General features: G+C 39.7%; 1 protein-coding gene across 1 annotated transcript; it reads right to left on the reverse strand.

The window, feature by feature from the left end:
- Positions 1–73: 73 nt before the first annotated feature.
- On the reverse strand, positions 74–20,222 carry LOC114365064 (uncharacterized protein C05D11.1). The gene is made up of 19 exons (XM_028321554.1): positions 19,953–20,222; positions 19,470–19,815; positions 19,248–19,350; positions 19,058–19,180; positions 16,633–16,746; positions 15,949–16,101; positions 13,925–14,194; positions 13,409–13,551; positions 13,155–13,263; positions 11,186–11,356; positions 10,570–10,806; positions 10,138–10,257; positions 9,611–9,795; positions 8,992–9,102; positions 8,374–8,548; positions 4,980–5,123; positions 3,980–4,137; positions 2,563–2,712; positions 74–650 (listed from the first exon to the last, which is right to left on the reverse strand). Exons 1-19 carry the CDS (start codon positions 20,089–20,091, stop codon positions 593–595), a joined length of 3,009 nt encoding a protein of 1,002 aa, XP_028177355.1. The 5' UTR covers positions 20,092–20,222; the 3' UTR covers positions 74–592.
- Between the last annotated feature and the right edge of the window lie 2,214 nt (positions 20,223–22,436).

The raw sequence follows: 22,436 nt of genomic DNA on the forward strand, positions 1-22,436 counted from the left end.
GCGAAAGTGGCTAGCTAGTTGTTAAACTTGATTAATATAAGACGTTTCCACTACATTCTTTTAATTTGTTGAAAACGGTGTTTATGTTAAAACAATGTTGAACAATGATATTATTCTATGGATGGGTTTGAGAATTTATGTAGCAGGTGTTGCAGCGGTTGTGAGATGATTTATAAAGATGTTCACTAAATATCTGACTAAGTTAAGTTATATTTTTTGTATAGACATAGCTTTAAGATAAATGGTAATTAAAATGATTATCATATTTAATAAATGGCTTTTTATTTCTTTAACACAAAACGCGATTACAATTAATGTAAATATTTATTACTTAAACACTAATAATTATGTGAATGTTATTAACAAAAAGGGCGTTTTTGAGCTGGAGATAGTGTTTTTCAATATTTAAAATAAGGCACAGCCAAGAAACAGTCACTTTAAAAGATTAAAATTCTGCGTTATTTATACATATTCATCTTTCGTTATACTTATACATTTAAATAATCCGGTTATTTAAAATACTTATAAAATTACATACGGTTCATGTATTTATAATGTAGGTAGAGGTATACTTATGCTTACATAGCAGCACTCAGTTGTTGAAGTGGGACGCCTCCATGGATTCAAATGCGTCCAATTTCACGCCAATCCTGAGAGAAATAAAACATCAGTAACAAGTTGGTGTGCAGTTTGAAATATCGGGAAGAAAAAAGCGTGAGAAATAGGAGTTTGGAACATACTTATTACGACTCCTCTTCGAAAGGAGGACTTCGAAAAATGATAGGAGGATATTCCCATATTATTGTTATTTTTCGAAATAAGAATAGGTATAGAAGTTCGAAATAAGTATAGGGGAGGTTCGAAAGACGAATATAAGAAGACTTTGTCGGCCGTTTGGTGTAGTGGTTCAGAACGGACTACTATGCCGAGAGGTCCCGGGTTCGATTCCCGGCCGGGCAGAAATTGAAATGATGAATTTTAATTTCTGTGACGGGTCTGGGTGTGACTATGTATAATATTTATGTATTTAAAAAAAAGTATATAAGTAGTATATCCGTTAAGCTAGCACCCATAACACAAGCATTAAGTTGCTTACTTTGGGGCTAGCTGGTGCTGTGTGAAATTGTTCAAAGATTATGTATTTATTTATGGGACAATATTATTTGATCCTCTAAAAACTAATTGATCTTTTTTGTATGTGCACTTTTAAAAATAAATGATGTATTTTATTATATTTTATCTTTAAATTAATTATTGGGTCTATATTAGTTGATCTACGGATAAATTATGAATGATCTTCATTTAAGGTAACATAATATTTATGTTTAACATACTCTTTTAATATTTGGTAAACAAAAATAATATTTGATCCTCTTTTTTAGTTATTGATCTTTAATTTTGTTAATTTGATGATTTTTATATCAAGTTTGCCTTTTATTATTGATCACCTAATAAATACATTTCGATCTATGTATAACTTAACTTTAAAATATATTTGATCTAACAAAAAATATTATTGGTTAATATTTTTAACTAAAAAATATCTTTTAATTTACGCGGTACTTTGTGGTTGAGTGACAATCGTCCGTCATTGGTTACTGAGTTGGCCAAGGGCTTAGCGGCCAATAAGCAAGCAGAATGGTACATTGCCATGTTTGTTTAAATTACAAGCTTTGCTTAGTTTGGGACTAGAGGCGCTATGTAAAATAATTTCTTACTTCTGACATCCCTGAACCCGACATCATAATTTTTACCTCTTTATTTTTTTCAAATCGCAAGGTTGATTTTCTCTTAGTATACCGATCTCGACCGTGCTCAGTGACCATAAAGTCATCTGTCAACGGGTCGATTAGACACGATAAAAGCACTAAACGATATTTGTTTACTTTTAGTGCGACATCGGGTCGTAAGGACCTGATAAGTTTTTTTTTCAAATATTTACTGTGTTTGACGAAACAATTGCAAAACAATATTTATCTTTCGTACTACTGAAAAGACCGAATATATCCATCCCGCACCAACGCATCCAGCACCTAAGGTCAATTCGACCCGATAACGCAGTGTGAACGTGTTAAGTATGCTTTTTTAATAAAAAAAAATCTTTGAACATCAAGCGCCTTTAAATAGTTTCCATCCTTTGACTACAACTTAATAAAAATAAGTACCATAACATAATTATTTTGAAGATTATTTGATAAAGACAAAAAATAATTTATACAAATCGAATTATTTAAAAAAGTATCACAATATTGAATATTTGGTGCTCATTTCTTTTATTTTTGAGGACCAACAAGTAACGATCAGATATAATTTTTACATCTCAAATTTTTTTTGCGTAGTTCAAATGAGGTTAAAATATCGATCGATTTTATTTATTTTATGTCTCAAAGAAAGAGGATCAATCATTTAAATAGATGACCAAATAGATTTTTTTATTTGCCGTTTTTGCTAATTTAAAAAGATCATTTAAATACATGCCTTTATTTATTTACTTCGAAGCAAGAACTTAAAAAAGATCAAAATCCATTTGTTTGCTTGATAAGATATAGTTCGAAGACTCACTTGTCGAAGGCGGTCTGTATGTCTGCGACCTTGGTGGGGTGGCAGACGATGGCGAGCGCGGCGCTCGGCGTGAACAGCGAGCCCAGCCAGCGGACCGCGGCTTCACGTGCTTCCTCCGCTGTCACCGCGGCGATCGCGCACACCAGCTCACTGGGAGGGAAGGGATTATATACAGGGTGTAATTTTTAACAGATTTTAGTTGGTTCGATTCCCGGGTGCGGCAAGCTAATTTTTGGAATTTTTTGAATGTAGTTCTATTTCTTTTCAAAAATAAAGGAGAGAATGTCTTTGAGAGAAATTTTCTATCTACAATATTAAGAGTACTTTCCCTCCAGGTGGCATTACAAAATTCCATTTCTCATTTAAAATGTTTCGGTAGACTATTGGCATAATTATAGTAGCTGTACACTGCTGGCATAGTTGCCTGACGTCTACATAAATAGTCTCGTGGTAAAACATAACTTGCACTCGCCTCGTTTCTTATCTTGAATCTAATCTTGAAGGGACATCAAGAGTATCTCTATAATATGGATATCAAGTAAACAAAAGATAGTATAGATATTTTTAAAACAATATCTTCAGTAAAATACCTGACAGCAGCTTCATAAAACAAGCAGATCGTGCTGAGTAGTTCCTAGGAGACTTTTACGTTCAAGTGAACTGCCATAGGCTGAATGCTGATGATGATGATTTATGACCTCCCATCAACACAAATTTGGTTGACACCAAATAGATGGCATTTATCACCCTGGTGGTAGGGAGCTTCGTGACGCCGACACAAAACTGTGAGTGACTACCCTACCTAAACCTACCACGAAGCTGCCGCTGACGTCTGATATCAGTCTCTGTCGTAAAAAAAATGGCCAAGTGCGTGTCGTGCCACGCGCAGTGTAGGGTTCCGTAGTAGTCCGTGTTAACACAATAGTCTTAGAAACCCCTAAGTCATTTAAAAAGACCTATCCAACGATACCCCACACGATGGGGTAGAAGATGAAAAAAAAATCATCCCCAATTTACATGTAGGGGAGCTACCTAAAAATTTTTTTTTTTCAAAATTTAATTCTACCGTTTTGTCGGCGTGATTAATATACATATCTCCACAAAATTACAGCTCCCTAGTGCAAACTTTCCAAGCGAAACCTCGGACGGATAGACAGAAATAACGAAACTATAAGGGTTCCTTGTCAGGACTACGGAACCCCAAGGCTTGATTTCCTTTTAGGCTGACATCGGTGACCGACGTCAGCGGCGCGCACGATTACACACTAGTTCTATGTAATCATCTGCCGCTGACGACGGCGTTGCAGTGCGATGCTTCATAGAAAATTGTGTTTATTCGTACGCTCGACCGATGTACGCGACCGACGTCAGCGTAGGAGGAAATCAAGCCTAAAAAACACTTAAACTGTCAGCTTACCGCGTGTAGGTGGCTGGCACCTCGCGCACGTAGTTGCAGAGCGACTGGCACACGACGTCGGCCGGGCACTTCTCCGTCTGCACCACCTCGAACAGCGCCGTGCTCTTGGCCGACGCGAATAGTTCTTCGTCGAACGTGCCGCCCGCTAAGAACTCCTCCTGGAAACCACGTGGATGATCGACGTGATGAAACATGACTGGATCAGAATAGCTTAGGCCATGGGTCGGCATTCGGCAAGCTCTTAAGATACAATAATGCTTGTTTCTACCATCAATTCCTAATTTTTAAGTGACCCCTATGGTAACAAATAACAGGAATTTTGTTTACATATAAAAATTAGGGATTGATGGTGAAAATGGGCAAAAGTAAATTATAAAGCCATTAAAATCTAGTTTTTCATTAAAACATTTAAAAAGGAGTTTTTTACATAAATTAGGTGACTAGTTTGCTATAGTTCCAAAATACTGAAAAGTCCTATCCATGACAGTGACAGTGGGGCGCCACAGTCAAGACCGAATCGCTGGTTCCGATTTTTGCCATGTTGGAAACCATATAGTTGAACGATGGTAGCGCCCCCCTGTCATTTAGTTTGGTGGGACAGTTCAGCGTGGGTCATCTATAGTCATTGAGTTGATTTGACAAGTCATAGAAAAGTACGTCATACAATTGACAGTGTCAAACACTTAATCTTAGAACGAAGCTCTAAACTGAATTCAATTTCAAGAAAAGATTTATAGATTTGACGTTCTGTCAGGATAGACGCCTGTATTCACAAACTTTACTATAAGGTCTCATAGTGCGCGTGGACGCACAGGGTGACATACGAACCAATCACAAAGCTCTATTCAACGCTGTGCGTTCGATTTGCTGCTTCGCTTAAGGAAGAATTGTTTTTGAATACGGGCGTTAATCTCTTGACTGAAATTGAATAGAATATTTATTTCCGTTCTGTAATGCACCTGTTCTGGCAAGGTTATAAGCGTTATAGATGTCCACTCACCACGATAGCCTTAGTCTTGGAGTAGGCGGCGACGGCGTTGTTGGCGCGGTACAGCGAGAAGGCCAAGCGCGCCTCGTGCTGCGACGGCCGGATGCCGTACCCGTACGACAGCCCGCAGCCGCGGATCAGCCGCCACATCGGGCCCTGAGGAACAATACAATGATGTTACTATAATAATATGGCAGTGATGGCCAAGAGGACGACCGCGAAGACGACTTTGGTAGCCCGCGAGAGTTAAATAAACTGAACGGGAACAATGTTAAAAAATAATATTTGCTTATTTTAAAATATTGCTATTCGCGCCAAGAACACTGTCTATCTTCAGTCGGTCGTAAATTGGTAGTATTGTTGCTACTAAAATGTACCTTGCAGTTGACCGCAAGAAATATTTTCGAGCATAAGTAGACCTTACAAGTTTAAAATGCCTTTTGACTTTCTTGGTACGCGATGAAAATGCTATACGTATACTTGACGGGTAAAGACCTACCCCACCCGACGACTACAGGTTTTGTGAGATTCCCTTGATTGGAACGAGATGTGTTAACATAATACTCTCTGCCATCCTAGCCACAGGAGTTATAAGCTCCTGGTTTATTAGTACAGTATTCGCTTTTCAGTGGATGAGTTATAGCAACTGATCAAAACGAAAATCTCAATTTTCTTCAGCAGGCGTGGATTCGTCCTTCAAAAAAGACTGCGGCGCTTAGCTGTACCAGAGACGAGAATCCAAACAATTTGTTGGCAACAGGAGTCGCCTCGGGCCGCGTGAAGCAGTCGGCGGGCCCGGCGCTCGCTGCACGCCACTAGCGACCTTCGTTCGTTTCAGCCGAAAGACGTCCACTGCTGGACAAAGGCCTCCCCCAAGGATTTCCACAAAGACCGGTCCTGCGCCGCTCGCATCCAGGCACCTCCCGCGACCTTCACCAGATCGTCGGTCCACCTAGTGGGAGGCCTGCCCACGCTACGTCTTCCAGCTCGTGGTCGCCACTCAAGAACTTTCCTGTCCCAGCGGCCATCAGCTCTTCGAACTATGTGCCCCGCCCACTGCCACTCTGCGATTCTGCGGGCTACGTCAGTCACTCTGGTTCTCCTACGGATCTCCTCATTTCTGATCCGATCACGCAGGGAAACTCCGAGCATAGCACGCTCCATCGCTCTTTGGGTGACCTTGAGCTTTCTTATGAGCTCCCTGGCATCCAGGAACCGCCCGCTCGCTGGTCGTTCACTGGGCCTCGACCAACGTCGACTCACCCGGTGGGCTGGTACCGCGCCGAGGGCGGGACAGTGGTGCCAGGTAGAAGCCCAGGCAGTCCGTCGCCAAAGCGACGCCAAAACCACCGGCTACTGCCAGTCGAGATGCAGCACGGGCCATGAGCACAAGCTCGACGCCCGAACCGGCCGAGAAGGTCGAAGACCTGTGATGATGATGATGATATGAGGCCCACAGTGAGCAACCACGTCTCAGATCCGTACACCAGTAGCGACCTTCGTTCGTTTCAGCCAAATGACGTCCACTGCTGGACAAAGGCCTCCCCCAAGGTTTTCCACAATGGACGGTCCTGCGCTGCCCGCATCCAGGTTCTTCCCGCGACCCTTACCAGATCGTCGGTCCACCTAGTAGGAGGCCTGCCCACGCTACGTGGCCGCGTGGCTCGATGGNGCTTCTATCCCATGCCTCTGGCGTTGTTCCTTAGAGTAAGACGGAACGAGTTTCGGTGTTCCACCCGCGTTCAGAAGCTCCCAGGTTATTCCGTCATCACTCGGTGCCTTGCTGTTCTTTAGCTGTTTGAGAGCCTTCCTAATCAATCTCGTATAGGCTGATATACGGGATGTCTTTGGTATAGTGTCGCGTTAACCTAGCTCTTGCATCTGTTGCGGAGTTATTAACAGGTTTGGAGGTATGTAGCTGTCAATAAATCTTTTCGATCTCACCCAGAACCTCGGCTTTTGTTGACGTTACCGCCCGCCGTCTTCAGCATCGTTAGCTGACTTTGCTCAATAAAGTTGTCTCTTTCAGGTAATTTGGAACCTTGGTTTCGCAAGACAACTTAGTGTTCACCAATGAAGTCGGAAGCATCAATGACTAGTTCTTTTAGTTGGTGATATGTATTTGATGCCTCCGACCACATTTGCAAACACTTGACTTCGTTCTATCTTTTCTGTTTATTTTTTTAATATTCGAATATTCGAATAAATGTTAATTTACTATTCGAATATTAAATTTGGAATCTAAATTCGAATATTCGAATATTCTATTGCAACCCCTAGTTGGTAGTCACCGCTGGACTGATTTTGCAACGCTGATCGAAGCAGCAGCGCCATAATTCCAGCTACTGAGAATTTCAAATTCAGCACTTGCAATTTTTTTAAATTATGGCGATTTTTAAAGGACTGGGGTGTGTCACACCCCACCTCGTACAGCGAGGGTTAAAATTATCTTGTACTTATCTTGTGGGTGGGGACCGCATTTCATACGATAGATTCGATACAATAGTCTTACTCGTCCTTAGTTTTATTGAAATTTATTAAATAGCAGTCACTGCATAGGTAGCAGTTACTATTCGTATTTAAAAAATATTCCGTTTTTATAAGATGATTTGAACAAATTCCTAGTCTAATAATAATGCCCGTGATAGTGAAATTGTATCAAAACAGCACATCAACACTGCAGCTGACGTAACAACGTAAGTTTAACGCATTGAGTTATAATGTACTACGTACTAGAGAAGACATGTCAACTAGACTGTTTCTGGCACGTAAATAGGTCCACGGACCGAAATTCAATTAGTATGTGCTCAGCGGTTGCTGTGACAACACGCTTGAGTGCAGTTTTGTTTTTTGAAATATGCCATCCTATAGACGAAAATACTGTTCAAATAACTCCAGATACATATTAAGTAAAAATCAAGGAATGACTTTTTACCATTAAGTTGTACATTTATGCACTTTAAAACACTAATTTAATTTTAATTTGTTAATTACAAGGCGTCACCGCGGCGGCAGCCATTTTACGAAAATTTCAAAGAATAAAAATCGCAGACTTGACACTGACGCATAAATTAGTATACGAAAGGAAGGTTAAATACAGCAATAAAAAGATTTTTTTAAAGATTATAAGCACTTTGTATTGCACAAATTACTAATAGTCCCGTCCAGCCCCTTGTGTTAAGCTAAATAAGCTTGGGTTACGGGTGGGCTCNAAAGTAACCGACATAGCTCGCAGAATTGCTAAAATCAAGGGGCAGGGGGCGGGGCACATAGCTCGTAGAGACGATGGCCGTTGGGGCAGGAAAGTTCTCGAGTGGCGACCACGGGCTGGAAAACGTAGCGGGGGCAGGCCTCCTACTAGGTGGCGACCTAAGTAGCGACCTTACGGCGCGGCAATAGGAGTCACCTCGAGCTGCGTGAAGTAGTTGAGCGCGACGGTGAGAGGCGCGAGCGCGGCGGCGGCGTGGCCCGCGGGCCCGGCGCTCAGTTGCACCAGGAACGACGATTCCACGCCGCCCACGCCCACCACGAAGCCGCCGCTGACGTCTGACATCAATGACGCGTCCATGTACAGCCGGGGTCTGTCAATATTACGAAAACGTTTCAAGATTGCCCAATCTTACTGCAATGTTACGGAGTCTGACAAAATTAAGACACCGTTACGGAGTCTAATGCCCGGTCTGTGAGCACGTAGAATTTTGTCCAATGACCTCAAGCTACCCATACTTATCGCTCGCGCGTAATTATATTGCTGTCGCGACTGTGCGACTGGCACCCGCAGTGAGTGTGCGAGCGCGATTGCAACATAATTACGCGCGAGCGATAAGGATGGGTAGCTTGGAGTCATTGGACAAAATTCTACGTGCTCACAGACCAGACTATAGAAACGTTACGAACGATGTTAAGGAGTCTGAAAACATTGCGACGTTACTGGTCTATTTTGTTCATTTTAGATAATTTAACTACAAATACTACAACCTATATTTTTATTATTTAATTCATAAAAAATATTACATGTACTTACTCTAGCGGCGTGATCTCGTTCTCGTGCGCAAACTGTTTCCAAGGCTCCGTACGCAGCTTGTAGCGGTCGAAGTCCGTCGCCAAGTGCAGCCACGGCCGCGCCGCGATGCACCTGCAATAGCCATGCCTGTTAGAGACTGCCTTTATCCAGAATTTATTAAGGACTAGATGACCCGGATGATTTAATCGTACTCACATAGGCTGGTTTTAGTGTCACACGGACTGTCAGTGCGGATCGCTCCGCAGAGCCGATCTGTATGAACTGCTAGCGAGCGAGCGGTTCCTCCGGACCGCATTACTCTAAAACGCTCCCTAGAAGTCCATACAGATTAGCCGTGCGGAGCGGGTCCACACCGGACGGTCCGCGACACTAAAACCAGCCATAGGGTATATCGTACAGCATATAGGGTCACAAGAGATTCCAACACTCGCCAAAGCCATCGAGATTCGGCATCCGGAGACACAAGACACCGGATGGAGCTGTCAAGCGTCGCGCAGAGTAGTCGCACATCAATTTGGCATGTCATTTCCAACCGTATGACATAAAAAATAAGGTTTTATTTCCTTACTGGTCTCTTCGCCGCGTCTCACCAGTTCGGGGCTGCAGTAAATGTACTCACTTGAAGGTCTCCTTAGCGTCGCGGAGGGCAGCTGAAGCGGCGTCTCCACCCGCGTTAAGTTGCTCCACCAGCTCCTTGAGGAATTTGAGCTGACGTAGCACGGAGCACCAGTGCACGTTACTGTCCTTACAGTAGAGTAGGTCGCGCAGTGTGTCGTATACCATCTTGTGGCCGTTGCGACGGACCTGAAGGTGTAGATTATAATTTGATTATTTAGCACCTTTATTTAAATAAAATCTACGCACGGATGTTTTACTAACGAGATTCAAATATCGAGAATATCTATCAATGACTTTGCAGATAAAAGAACATGTTTGTGAAAGCGAAAATTACAACAAGCGTGCAATATAAACAGAGTAATTTAAACATTGTATTGTATTGTGCCAGACGCAAAACCTCACTTTATTTCGCATCTCGCCTCCAGGAGTATATTTTTTATTGTAATAACATATTTTGTAAATACGGATATTCAACAAAGTCGTGTAGTTTGTTCTTTATAAAGACAATTCTTTATAAATTTACATTACCTGAGCTGCATCGTTGATCAACCGCTGTGCGAAGACCAGCAACCTCTCTTTGGTCAGTTCAGCTGTGTACAGAATTTCGTACAAGTGGTTCACAACCTCTTCGTAATCTTGGGGTTCACACTAAAAAAAACGAACATGTTATGTTACATAATAAGGGAATAAGAAAATTTTGTTTTGTTAATTTGAAAGTGGACAAAAATATTTGACGACCCCTATTAGGAGACTTAAAACGTAGATTTTATGTGTTATTTTAAATTAAATAATGTAATGTAAATCACAAAAAAATAGTAATCCAATTTATTTCCACAGTGTAAGAACTCGTCTTTTATTCCAAGACCATGTTCCTGCTAATCACATTATGTATGTACATATTTACATAGGAGCAATGTAACCAATAAAGAAATCAGTAACCAAGCAAAAGTTTTAACTTACCCTCGTATCAATATGCAAGAAATTCCCATAGCTTCCAACCGAGAAGTTTCCTCCGGAATTGAATCCGATGTTATTAGAGAACAGCACCGTCAGCTGTTCAGTGGTAGAGATGACGTCCTCGTGGGGGATAAGCTTGTCTCCACGCCGGACTGGACACTCGGCCAACGCGTTTAGCAGCAGAGGGAGCCACTTGCGACACTTCTGGTCCACTGACGTCATGTCTAGGACTAGGTTGATCTGGAATATTGGAAATTATAATAAGTTAATAGTTGTGAGAGGAGTAAGAGCAAAGAAATGGATGTCAGAGTCTAAAAAACCTTTATTTGACTTGGGTATGATATCTAACCTAAGTATATTATTAATTTTAGATAGAAAGGATATGCATAGATTTTTAATTTCATTTGACGTCACGATAAATTAATACCATACAAGTTTACCAGCTTAGCCAGTTTAGCTTTTACGAATTAGATATTCAACACCTAGACGATTTACCAGCTTGTATTGTTTTATATTTTCAGGCTCATATAAAGACAGTATTATTTGAGATTGGGCTCTCTTTTCTCTTCTTGAAATAGCTATCCAAAGAACTATTTAAATTGACAAATTTTCAACTCACATAAACGAAGTTGGTCTTCAAGCTGTGCACCCTCGTGTACAAAGGTACTTCTTTCAGGTCGAAGTGCGGGCAGGGCTCGCCGCCCGTGCTCCAGGTCTGGATGACGTGGCACTTGAGGTTGTCGCACGACGGCACCGGCACCGACGCTAGCGTGCCGGGAGGCGGTGGACGCTGGAATCACATTCAATCCTCTATCAAATACAGCATGTTGGATATTTTAATAGATTTTATACCCTAAGATCAGTGAATAATAAGGTTCTAATTTAATTATGGTAGCCATATGTGGGACAGAGTCTTATACAGGATTAATCCACTAATCCTCATTTTGCTGACGTTGATAGAAAACGCACGCGTGAAAAACTGATAGATCGACATCCATTCGAGTGAGCCTAGAGACAAAAGCTAGAGTATGTTAGAAGTGCGGGCAGGGCTCGCCGCGCGTGCTAAAGGTCTGGATGACGTAGCACTTGAGGTTGTCGCACGACGGCACCGGCACCGACGCTAGCGTGCCGGGAGGCGGTGGGCGCTGGAATGATATTAACCTTTTATGATGTTCTGACCTGGATATATCTTCACCTTTGACCTTATTCACTATCTTCTGTGTGTCGTTTTGCCCTATAGAGGCAAACCCTCTACACCCTACACACTGGGTCAAGACTCATAAACCCTCACGTTTGCCTACGTTGACAGAGAACGCGCTCATGAAAAACTGCGATATACCGACATTCTTGCGAGTGAGCCTAGGCACAAAAGCTAGAGTATGTTAGAAGTGAGGGCTGGGCTCGCCGCCCGTGCTCCAGGTCTGGATGACGTGGCACTTGAGGTTGTCGCACGACGGCACCGGCACCGACGCTAGCGTGCCGGGAGGCGTTGGACGCTAGAATCACATTTAATCCTTTATCAGATACAACATGTTGGATGTTTTGATCGATTTTGTACCCTAAGACTAGTGAATAATAAGGTTCTAATTTAATTATGGTAGCCATATGTGAGACAGAGTCTTATACAGGATCCCACTAATCCTCATTTTGCTGACGTTGATAGAAAAACGCACGCGTGAAAAACTGTGATAGATCGACATCCATTCAAGTGAGCCTAGAGACAAAAGCTAGAGTATGTTAGAAGTGCGGGCAGGGCTCGCCGCCCGTGCTCCAGGTCTGGATGACGTGGCACTTGAGGTTGTCGCACGACGGCACCGGCACCGACGCTAGCGTGCCGGGAGGCGGTGGACGCTAGAATCACATTCAATCCTCTATCTATCAGATACAGCATGTTGGATATTTTAATAGATTTTGTACCCTAAGATCAGTGAATAATAAGGTTCTAATTTAATTATGGTAGCCATATGTGGGACAGAGTCTTATACAGGATTAATCCACTAATCCTCATTTTGCTGACGTTGATAGAAAACGCACGCGTGAAAAACTGATAGATCGACATCCATTCCAGTGAGCCTAGAGACAAAAGCTAGAGTATGTTAGAAGTGAGGGCTGGGCTCGCCGCCCGTGCTAAAGGTCTGGATGACGTGGCACTTGAGGTAGTCGCACGACGGCACCGGGACAGACGCTAGTGTGCCGGAGCGCTAGAATCACATTCAATCCTCTATCAGATATACAACATGTTGGATATTTTCATTGATATTGTACCGTAAGATGAGTGAATAAGATTCTAATTATGGTAGCAATATACGGGATAGAGCCTTATAAAAGATTATTCCATTAACCCTCATGTTTGCTAACGTTGATAGAAAATGCGCGCGTGAAGAACTGTGATGGAGTTATTTACCGGAGGCAAATGGAGAATTTGGCCTGTATTCCTCACGCTGGCAGGTCGTGGAGGCCTGATGTTCACTTTCCCCCATTTTAGTCACCTCTTACGATATCCACGGGAAGAGTGAGGACTAATATCGAAATCTAAAACACGCTTTTTAGAGGAATCGAAAGAAAAATAAATACAGTTTGTTTCTTACATTATTGAATTCAGTGGCCTCTTCGAGCAGACGCGCTTTTTCAGCTAATCCACTCTCACCCAATTCTTCTTTTTGCGATTCGATCCTATTTTTTTCTTCTTCTGCCATTCTAAAATAAAATAATTGATTTATCAAACACTTTAAATAAGGCCTGATCATTGCCCAATAGTGGAAATAGTGGAACACCAAGGCGCTAAGGGCAGGTCTGTTAAAGTAGACTATTTGTGTAGCATTTTTGTCCTTCTAGCACTTACTTTGCTTGCAGATCAATGCTAGGTGAGCCCACGATGGTGACCAGGTCATCAGTGAAGAACTTTCTTAACAGCCCCAGCCAGTATGCTGCATCTTCTTGTAGCAGCTCCTGAAGCTGGTATTGCGGGTTCATGCGGTCTACGAACTGGAATAGAGGAAAATGAACCGTCAGTTGTGAAGAATAGAGGCGGAAATAGCACAACGATTTGTCAAGACAATCGGACATTAGTAATCATCATTTCAGCCAATGGCAGTACAAATAGTAGACATAAGCTTCGCCACAGAAAATTTGCCGCATTTTTAGGGCATTTTAGGCTAAGTCAGCTGAGAACCAGTTTACTTCATCTTTTGTCGGTTCTTCAACAGCTCAGTACCACTTGGTATTGCTAAATTTTCAGACTATGCCCAACCCTAATAAAGTATCAAGAGATGAAAATAGCTCCTAACCTATGTATAGCTAAACACATTTAATTTTATGCTAATTACATGGCAATAAAAAACATCATTGGTAAACTTACGTCCTTTTCATTCTGAGAATACAGCGCGTCACCGATGCACCTGAACGCCACGGCGTGATGCGGGTCCGCCTCCAGACTAGCCAGGCTCTCTCTCAGCTGTTTCTTCAGCAGTCGCTTCATCCTGTCCATGTCTATGGGCTCCTCGCCGGACCTGACCGCTCCTAGGCACCTCCGAGCCTCGTCTCTGGCCAGTTCTAGCTTGTCCATGGGCACATTGTCTAGTTCGATCTTGATGAGTGACGCGATATTCTCCGTCAGGTTGTATGAGACCTGCCGATCGAAATGGCATGTTAGATGTTTGAGTAGAAGATTGGGTTATTTATAAATGTTATGCTTTGCTCAGTTTCAAAATAAGTTACTTAAAAATATTGGACACGTGGGTCATAGAAGACCCAGTGTCAGGTGACATCATAATGTAATAAAACATTATTTACTTTAACCACAAACAAATTCGCACTGGATGAGAAAAATATGTTCATCAAGAATGAAATATTCAATTACATTCAATTATTATTATATCAATTAATAAAGATATATTCACATTCTCCTATGAATGGGCAGAGCATGTCTTTGCATACAAGTCTACAACACATGGTGTAGCATATGCAGAGCTCTTCACAGATAAATTAAATTAAACTCGCGACGGCCCACCGAGGTAAGAATATGAATATACCATAACAACGCCAACAAAAACCAACAAACTAAAAATGCTGAACATAAAATGCTGTAAAATAAAAATGTCACAGAAAATGCATCAACTACTACGACGCACACAAAAAACGGAAAAAGAAGATAACGATAATTTCGAAATTAAAATTGGTTCCGAATCAGATAATGGAAGGTCAGAGTATACCCATATAACAGCAGACACTTATTGGATAGTACCAGATTTTATAGAGTTTAAAACCCATTTATTAGACGTAGCTGTAACTGTGAAATTACATAAGCACACAACAAATATATAACATAATATGAATTTCGGAAACATTAATCTATTTAAGAAATGTATGTGAATGGACTTTACACAAATACTATATCAGAGTTCCATCTTGTTCTAGATCACACTCATTTATTTGTCAAGACGTGTAATAAGGTTTACTAGAAAATCAATGAAATAGTTCATTGTATTATTTCATTCAACAAAATCTGGCACAATCCTTCCACAGATTATTTCATTTTGCGTCACCTGTATCCACTTTATCGCGCGGAAGCGTGACGTCACTAAGCGCGTGCGCAGCGTCGCGCGCAGCAAGCGATAGCAGCGCCGCCGCACGCACACAAACACACATCATGTGGCGTATAACAAAAAAAACATCCCCCGACACAACCTATCATCGTCAACGAAAAAGCATGGAGTTTAGAAATCTATAAAACTACTAGAACTACGTCATGATATTGTGAAACGTTGATGAAATATAGACTTCTAGTTTTCCATACGTACGTTTCTCGTTGCTGGCATCCGCGTTGAGTTTAAGTGACCTCATGAGATTAATAAAACGCTTTTTCATGTATAGTCCNAATCTATGATCTATATTACCTACTTTCACCATGTGCCAAGTTTCATTGACAGACGAATTATTCGGGTTACAAACGCCTCGTTGATTGGACTAGTAGACGTTAGCAATATTGTAGCGTTAGAAACGGGAAGCACAACTTGCTTAGAAGTTATCTATCCAGTATGTACACGTTTAAATCGCTTCAATGAAAAAGCCCAGAAGGTCAATAAATGATTTTAACTACAAATTATTTCTAGCAGTCCAACTCAGGACCATTAATCCATTGAGAATGGGCTTCCAAATGGTTGATCTTTAATATAAGTGGCGAGCAATTTATATTCACAGCAGTTCAAAGTCTGGGACAAATTCTCAATTAATTGAAGTATACCTTTTTAAAACTTGCATCAAGGAAACTACTTCACTCCAATCTCAGCTGCCCCCGATTACCAAAATTGGTTACGAGATGAGAATATTTACAAACACAAGTTAGCTCAGCAGTGAAACTACAAACTATAATAGTCAACTTACATCGCCGGCGAGGGCGTCTTCCCTTTCGACCAGGCATTTCTGCAGCGGCGCCGCGGCCGTGTCACAGAGGTAGCGGAGTAGAACCGCACACCCTGTCAGGTCTTTCATAGCGTTGTCTTCTAGCAAGATGGGCCCGCGCCAGCCGAACAGCACCTGGGGTGTTTTTGTACATGATTTAAATCACTATTTCGTAGAATAGGCCAAGGAAAACGGACAAGTCACTTGAATGAATGACAACAGAATGTATGAACCTCTAAAACAAGCTTTAAGGTGTAGGGATTTTAGAGAACTTAAAGGATAGTATTGACACAAAACTCTATGATGAGAGCTTGGCTCTGCATAAGATCTGATAACTTTTTTGGAGTTCAAGCAATATGTACTGGTTTTGGTGTTACTTGACATGAAAATCTAGAAATAACACTTGTAGAAACAAGTAAAATTATTATTAAACTTGTAAAATTATTAAGACAATGTATGCGTGATGGTCGTCATATTATTCATACGAAAGTTAAAATTATAAAGTGTCGTTTGCAAGGCAAGATTGCTTTTCGGCATTGTGTAATATTTTGTAAGATGCATATTATGTTTAGTGCATTCATTAGACTGTAATAAATTGTAGATATTAAAACTACTATTGACTAAAAATGGTCAGGGCATCAATACAAGATTTAAGAGAATGTATACCTGACCACAGTCCTCGGTGTCTGCGGGCCACTGCTCCTTGAGTTCTCCATACTTCGGCATAGGAGGGATGGTCTGCCATGGCTTCACCCAATCTTCCTGCGGTTCCTTCGCTCTCTGAATAATACAGATTATTTTAAGTAGGTATAGTAGAATCCCGATTATCCGGATCAATTAAAACCAGGGGTATTCAGAATAATCAAAAATACGGATAATCGATTTAAAAATAAAATCAAACAATAATTAACTTTTTATAATAGAAAGGAGTTTTTAAAACATCATTTTAGACTACTTATTGGATGAATCCATTTTAACAATGAACCAAGACGACTTCTGTACCGTTTTACGATGGCAGCGGCGCCGTGCCGTTTTGATGGGTCCAGGCCCTAAATCGGTAATTAGAACCGTGAAAGATGAGTCCGGATAATCGGATATCTGGATAATGGAAGTTCGGATAGTCGAAGTTCGGATAATCGAAGTTCAAATAATCGAGATTCTACTGTAGTTATCATTCAACGGATTGCTTCAAAATTCGCGTGAATAAGAGCTCTTTAAAGGTTTTGACCTTGATGTCTGTCCTTAATCAAACGTAATTTATGCGCTGTGATGCATCCTAGATGACGCAGAGGCAGACTACATGATGAGAACATTTGTTTGCTAAGAATTTGCTATAATAGAGGACCTACACGTAGGTATAATGATAAAATCAACAAGCAAGAATTCATAGAAATCACTAAATTAAATCTCAAACATTTTCAGTAAATTTTAGCCTAGTCGCAGACCACATTACACCGATTAGGTATCGGCCGATTTTTCATACAAATTAGAATCGGGTCCAACAGGATCCAACTAAATCTCGGGGGTTTGCGCCTTAGGCTTTTTCTTTCTGCCTATTTACAAATTACTTTTTAATTGCAATATAATCTAGATATTTAGCATACAGACCAGACTTCATATTTTAATTGGAGCTTGAGCTTATAGATTTTTTGTGGTCATTGGCGTGATAATAATAGATCATGAGTCACGCAATACGAGTCTGTTTAGTGTGATGTAGAGGTCGATTAGCAAAGATACTTGTTTCGATTAGATCGTAGACCACTCACATACGATAGACAACTTTATGACGAAATATTAGAATCAAAATAAAAAAAGAACGACCTACATTAAATTTGGGCGACAATTGTGAAAATAATAACACGATTGAACTGCCAAGCAAACATGTTTTTACAGCAATAAAAGTTATTATGGAAAATATTTTAGACTCATACATTATTTATTTATTTATTTAAACTTTTATGCCAAAATAAATTTGTACATAAGGCGAACATTATAAAGATTACTATGAGCAATCCTGTTCACATTACTCTGACACTTTTGTCGGAGTAAGTTAGTGTCTTAGTACCCGCCATTTCACGCTTAAGAGTAGGCGCACACCGTTGATTTTTAGTTGGCCGATAGTTGTGCCCGATTTTAAATTGTATGAAGAATCGGCCAAATCGAATCGGCGTAGTGTGCGCACTCCCATACATGCCCATACTGATCAACTGCCCAACTAAACTATCGGCCGACGAAAAATCAACGGTGTGCGCCTACTCTTAACCATCAAACTCATTAAGATGCAATTTGTGATAAATAGTGAAATCCAAGGGAAAACAGGTTATTTAATTTAATTCCGTTTTTAGAAGGGTGATATTATAAAGATCTCTCTCTCCCTTGAAATACCGAAATCTCTATCTTTGTATCAGATCTATAATCTATACCTAATAATAAGTGCATGAATCGGACAATAAAACAAATTGGGTGACCTTCACACCTAAGTGTTGGTCACAAGTTTAATGAACTGTTCTGATCACATCAACTAAGTTATAAAAATATCATCCACAAAATGCAAATGCCAAAACCTTTTTGTCTGAGCACAGAAGCATATTGGTTTTAAATTTTTCGTTGCTTCTTTATTACCTAGTTGACTATTTCATCTACATTAGTTCACCAGTATTAAATACTATCATTTATTTATTTATTACTATGCTTTATTTATGTTAAATAAAATATGATCATATACAATTCTCAACAAGAACAATGAAATAGATGTGATTAAAATGCAGTGGTGACCTAAGATAAGGAAACTAGTCTTTGAAAATAAGGATAATCACTACATGAATGCTTCCATGAAGATGTAGGTACTACCTATAAGTAGTGTATTAAATCCATGACTCATAATATTTAGAAGTAAGAACAAGGAGGAAAATGCTATAAGGAGGCAATAGCAAAAAACCAATCAAAAAGAACAATAAGAGCAGGTCTGTTAATAGAACAAATGGATATTAAACAGAAATGATCGATTAAGATAACATTACAACAAACTTATTATGTTTTATTTTGCAAAGTGTATATTCTGCGTCAGACCCCTTTATTATTTGTATCTCACCTTTGCAATGATGTCATCCTCCACAATGGCTATTGCATTGAACACATCTTCAGCCGAGATCTGTCCAGTGAGAATGATCGTGAGGTTTTCTGCACGATAGAACTTCTTATGGAAATTGGTTACCTGGAAACAGAACAATGTTCAGACACTACCCCAATAAATGATGAATCTATGAAAAATATGTATTTACTTTAGTATTATCAGTGGAAGTCCTGAGATTGTTCATGATTCCACCAGTCTCTGCTGAATAACCACTGTCTGGGTACATTGCTCGAAGCAAACGCAGTTCACACCTGAAAAAAAAATTGTGTTTCAAGTCAAGTAATGAAATAAAATTACATTTGTTACAAGTAAAATTTCAAATGATTTTATTTAAATAATATTGAATTTTAAAATTATATTATTCACTTACCTGCTATCAGCATTATTTTCCCGTCCCTGCATTTCACAATATACCACTCCAGCATCCTCTCCGTCACCATCAATATGGTGGACTTCGGTTAAAAAGCCATGTTCGGTGAGAGTTGGATTCAAAATGTGGTCCAAGTATATCGGCAACAAGGTCAGCATTCCTGCATCCCCAGCGGTGTAAATAGTGTAGCATGTGTGGTCAGTGTCAGTCCATGCATTAGTTCCATGGGCCATACACCGATTCGCCAGGAGGTCCAATATGCCTTTATAGGGGTATCTTTCGGAACCCAAGAAAATGAGATGTTCCAAAGTATGAGGTAGGCCATCATCATCGTGGGCTTCCGTAGCTAAACAAAATAATTTTCATTACTAAAAATTATAGAATCTGACCCAATAATATAATTGATTTAAAAATTGCCAACGCTACAACAGCTTTAGAACAGAGATAATTAGATAATTACGATAACCAAATGTTTAACATTACCAAGACAGAAAAATCCATTCACAAGGGGTCCTTCGGTTTCTGCTATGATTACGGTTAAACCAGTCTTCTCCGACACGTATTTATTAACAGGAATTACATCTGAAGCTTTCGTCGAGCATATTAATTTAAAATGAGCCATATTGCAATGGTGACGCTACTTTACCCCTGAAATAAATATCTAAAACAACAAATCAATGCGAAATTTATAAAAATTTGGTACAAAGCGATCCGGCCGGCTCGCCTGCCCGAATTTTTTTACCACAGATTGTGAAATCTTGACAGCAATGACAGTAGCAGAAATAGTGAATGACAAATCCGAATTGACGTATATACTATGGACCGGGCATACCTATAAAATAAACGTGCTTGGTACATACACGATTTGAGAAAGGAACATGACCGCCAATAGCTGACAAAATAATATGTCAAGTATAGCCTGACCAGGAACATAAAAACCCTGGCATAGAGGCGCTTCAATTGCATTTGATAGTGCAACACTGGGTACAGTCGTACCTGTATTAAATTAATAGGCTAACTTTATGTATCAGGATTCAGGATTAAAGGCTTATTTAATATTTTCATAAATTTACAAAAACGTATTATATTATAGGTAAACTGGTTTAAATAAATTAAATGAAACCATCAATCTAGCAAGTAGGATTTTATTATTATTCATCAATAATCAAATTCTGAACTTGAATATTCAACTACAATGTCTGCTCATGAACGCTTCAAGCTCGGTACTTCTTTCCCAATTCCATAAAATTCAACACTTAGAAAGTGACAAAAAACTTTAAAATAGGTAGTTGAAACAAACCACAGCTAATTTTCATAGTTGACTGTACTATACGATAAACATGTCAGTCAATTTGACAACCTTTGTCGGAAACATTATTCAATGAAAATATTGTCCGAACCCTTAGTATTTCTCTTCGACAAATACTTTAACACATTTTTTTTTTGGGAAGTTATGTTTTTTGACCTAAACATGAAAATCGTTAATAACTCTCTGTGTAAAAATTCTCAGCCTGAAATTCTTTCTGTATACGTACCTATGTACTACTTAGAATATGTATGTAAAAGAATCCAACACTTTTTCGATTTCAGAGATACCTGAAATTTAACTTTTAACATTTTGCACTATAACTTCTACTGAAAAATTGCTCTGCTGATTTTTATTTTTTAATACGCTTTTATATGTTCAAATACATAGCTTTTCACAGTAATCCAATAAATTTTCCTTTACTATGTTATAGTTCTTATTTTTACGTAATTACGTCGTGTGAATAATTGCTCCGTCCATTTTTATACATCTGTTGACCATTTGATAATATATTAAAACAGATTTATCAATAATCCAACAAATTTTCGAACGTTAACTATACTTTTAAGGATATACTGCACGCGGGCAATGTAGTTCGCGGGCTAAAGTCAGCGATACGCTCTTATTACTACTGCCGTAAGGTTGACATTTCAAGTAACAAACCCATCCTTATCACTCGCGCGTAATTGTATTGCTGTCGCACTCGCACACTCACTGCGGCCGCATGTTGCACGGTTGATAAAGATGGGTCATTGGACGAAATTCTACGTACTCGGCGACCGGGCTTTAGTTGTTTGTAGTAGTTACTAATTGTTGCAGACAGGGAACATAATCTATGTCATGCGCAAATGATAGCTCTTATGATGAAATAATTCTTTGACTGTACATTTATAAAATCGATTAAAAATAAATAACATATTATTCTTCAAATACATAATTGTAATCCACACTAATTTACGCTTCTGAATAATAAATTAAAAACACTGTGACGTGATTAAAACTAAAATCACAAACTAAACAGTAAACATGCATTGTCAAAAGTTAAATAAAAACGAAAAATAACCTCTTCAAAACAAAACACACGTATTCATGGTCAGGACAAAATCCATTATATGATCGATATTTTTAATTAATTTAGTTACGTATCGCTGAGTGGTGCAATTCGAGGGTTCACAGGCTATATTTGCATTAAGCGACATCTTGGGCGATATTGAGTTATATTCGGAATTGCGAGAATTTTCTGCGTTGTTTGAGCTCGGTTTGTAGCGATCTGAACACTTTATTGTCGTTTGAAACATCAGTTTTAGGTCTAGTCCGAATCTAGTTTGTCTGATACGACATAAATTGTAGAAAAATAAAACTTCATAAAATGATTTGACATAAGTGATTTTGCTTGAAAACTACGCAACAAAAGGCATTTGAATCGTTATGCCTGAATCTGAAATTTATATTGGTGTCGCTTTAAACATGCAGCCTGCACTTGAAATTCATACTTGATGTCGCTTAAAACATTTTAGCCTGCACTTGAAATACAAAATACAAATACAAATATTTTATTATGAAACACATCATGTTAGGTACATTGTAATTACAAATTAGCCTTATCCATTTAAGTTTTTAAAAAACTTGTCCTAGGATAAGGCTGCTCTTCACAATGTTTA

The sequence above is a fragment of the Ostrinia furnacalis genome, unplaced genomic scaffold (genome assembly GCF_004193835.3).
Source record: "Ostrinia furnacalis isolate ACB-3 unplaced genomic scaffold, ASM419383v2 OfSCF0069, whole genome shotgun sequence".
Classification (NCBI taxonomy): domain Eukaryota; kingdom Metazoa; phylum Arthropoda; class Insecta; order Lepidoptera; family Crambidae; genus Ostrinia; species Ostrinia furnacalis.

Excerpts from the sequence above, each read along its gene's own strand:
- LOC114365064 (XM_028321554.1), bottom strand. The coding sequence starts at position 20,091 with ATGGCTCATTTTAAATTAATATGCTCGACGAAAGCTTCAGATGTAATT. Across the intron at positions 19,816-19,952 it reads GAATGGATTTTTCTGTCTTG|CTACGGAAGCCCACGATGAT; the intron begins GTAATGTTAAAC and ends TATTTTGTTTAG. Across the intron at positions 651-2,562 it reads ATACAGACCGCCTTCGACAA|GATTGGCGTGAAATTGGACG; the intron begins GTGAGTCTTCGA and ends TATTTCTCTCAG.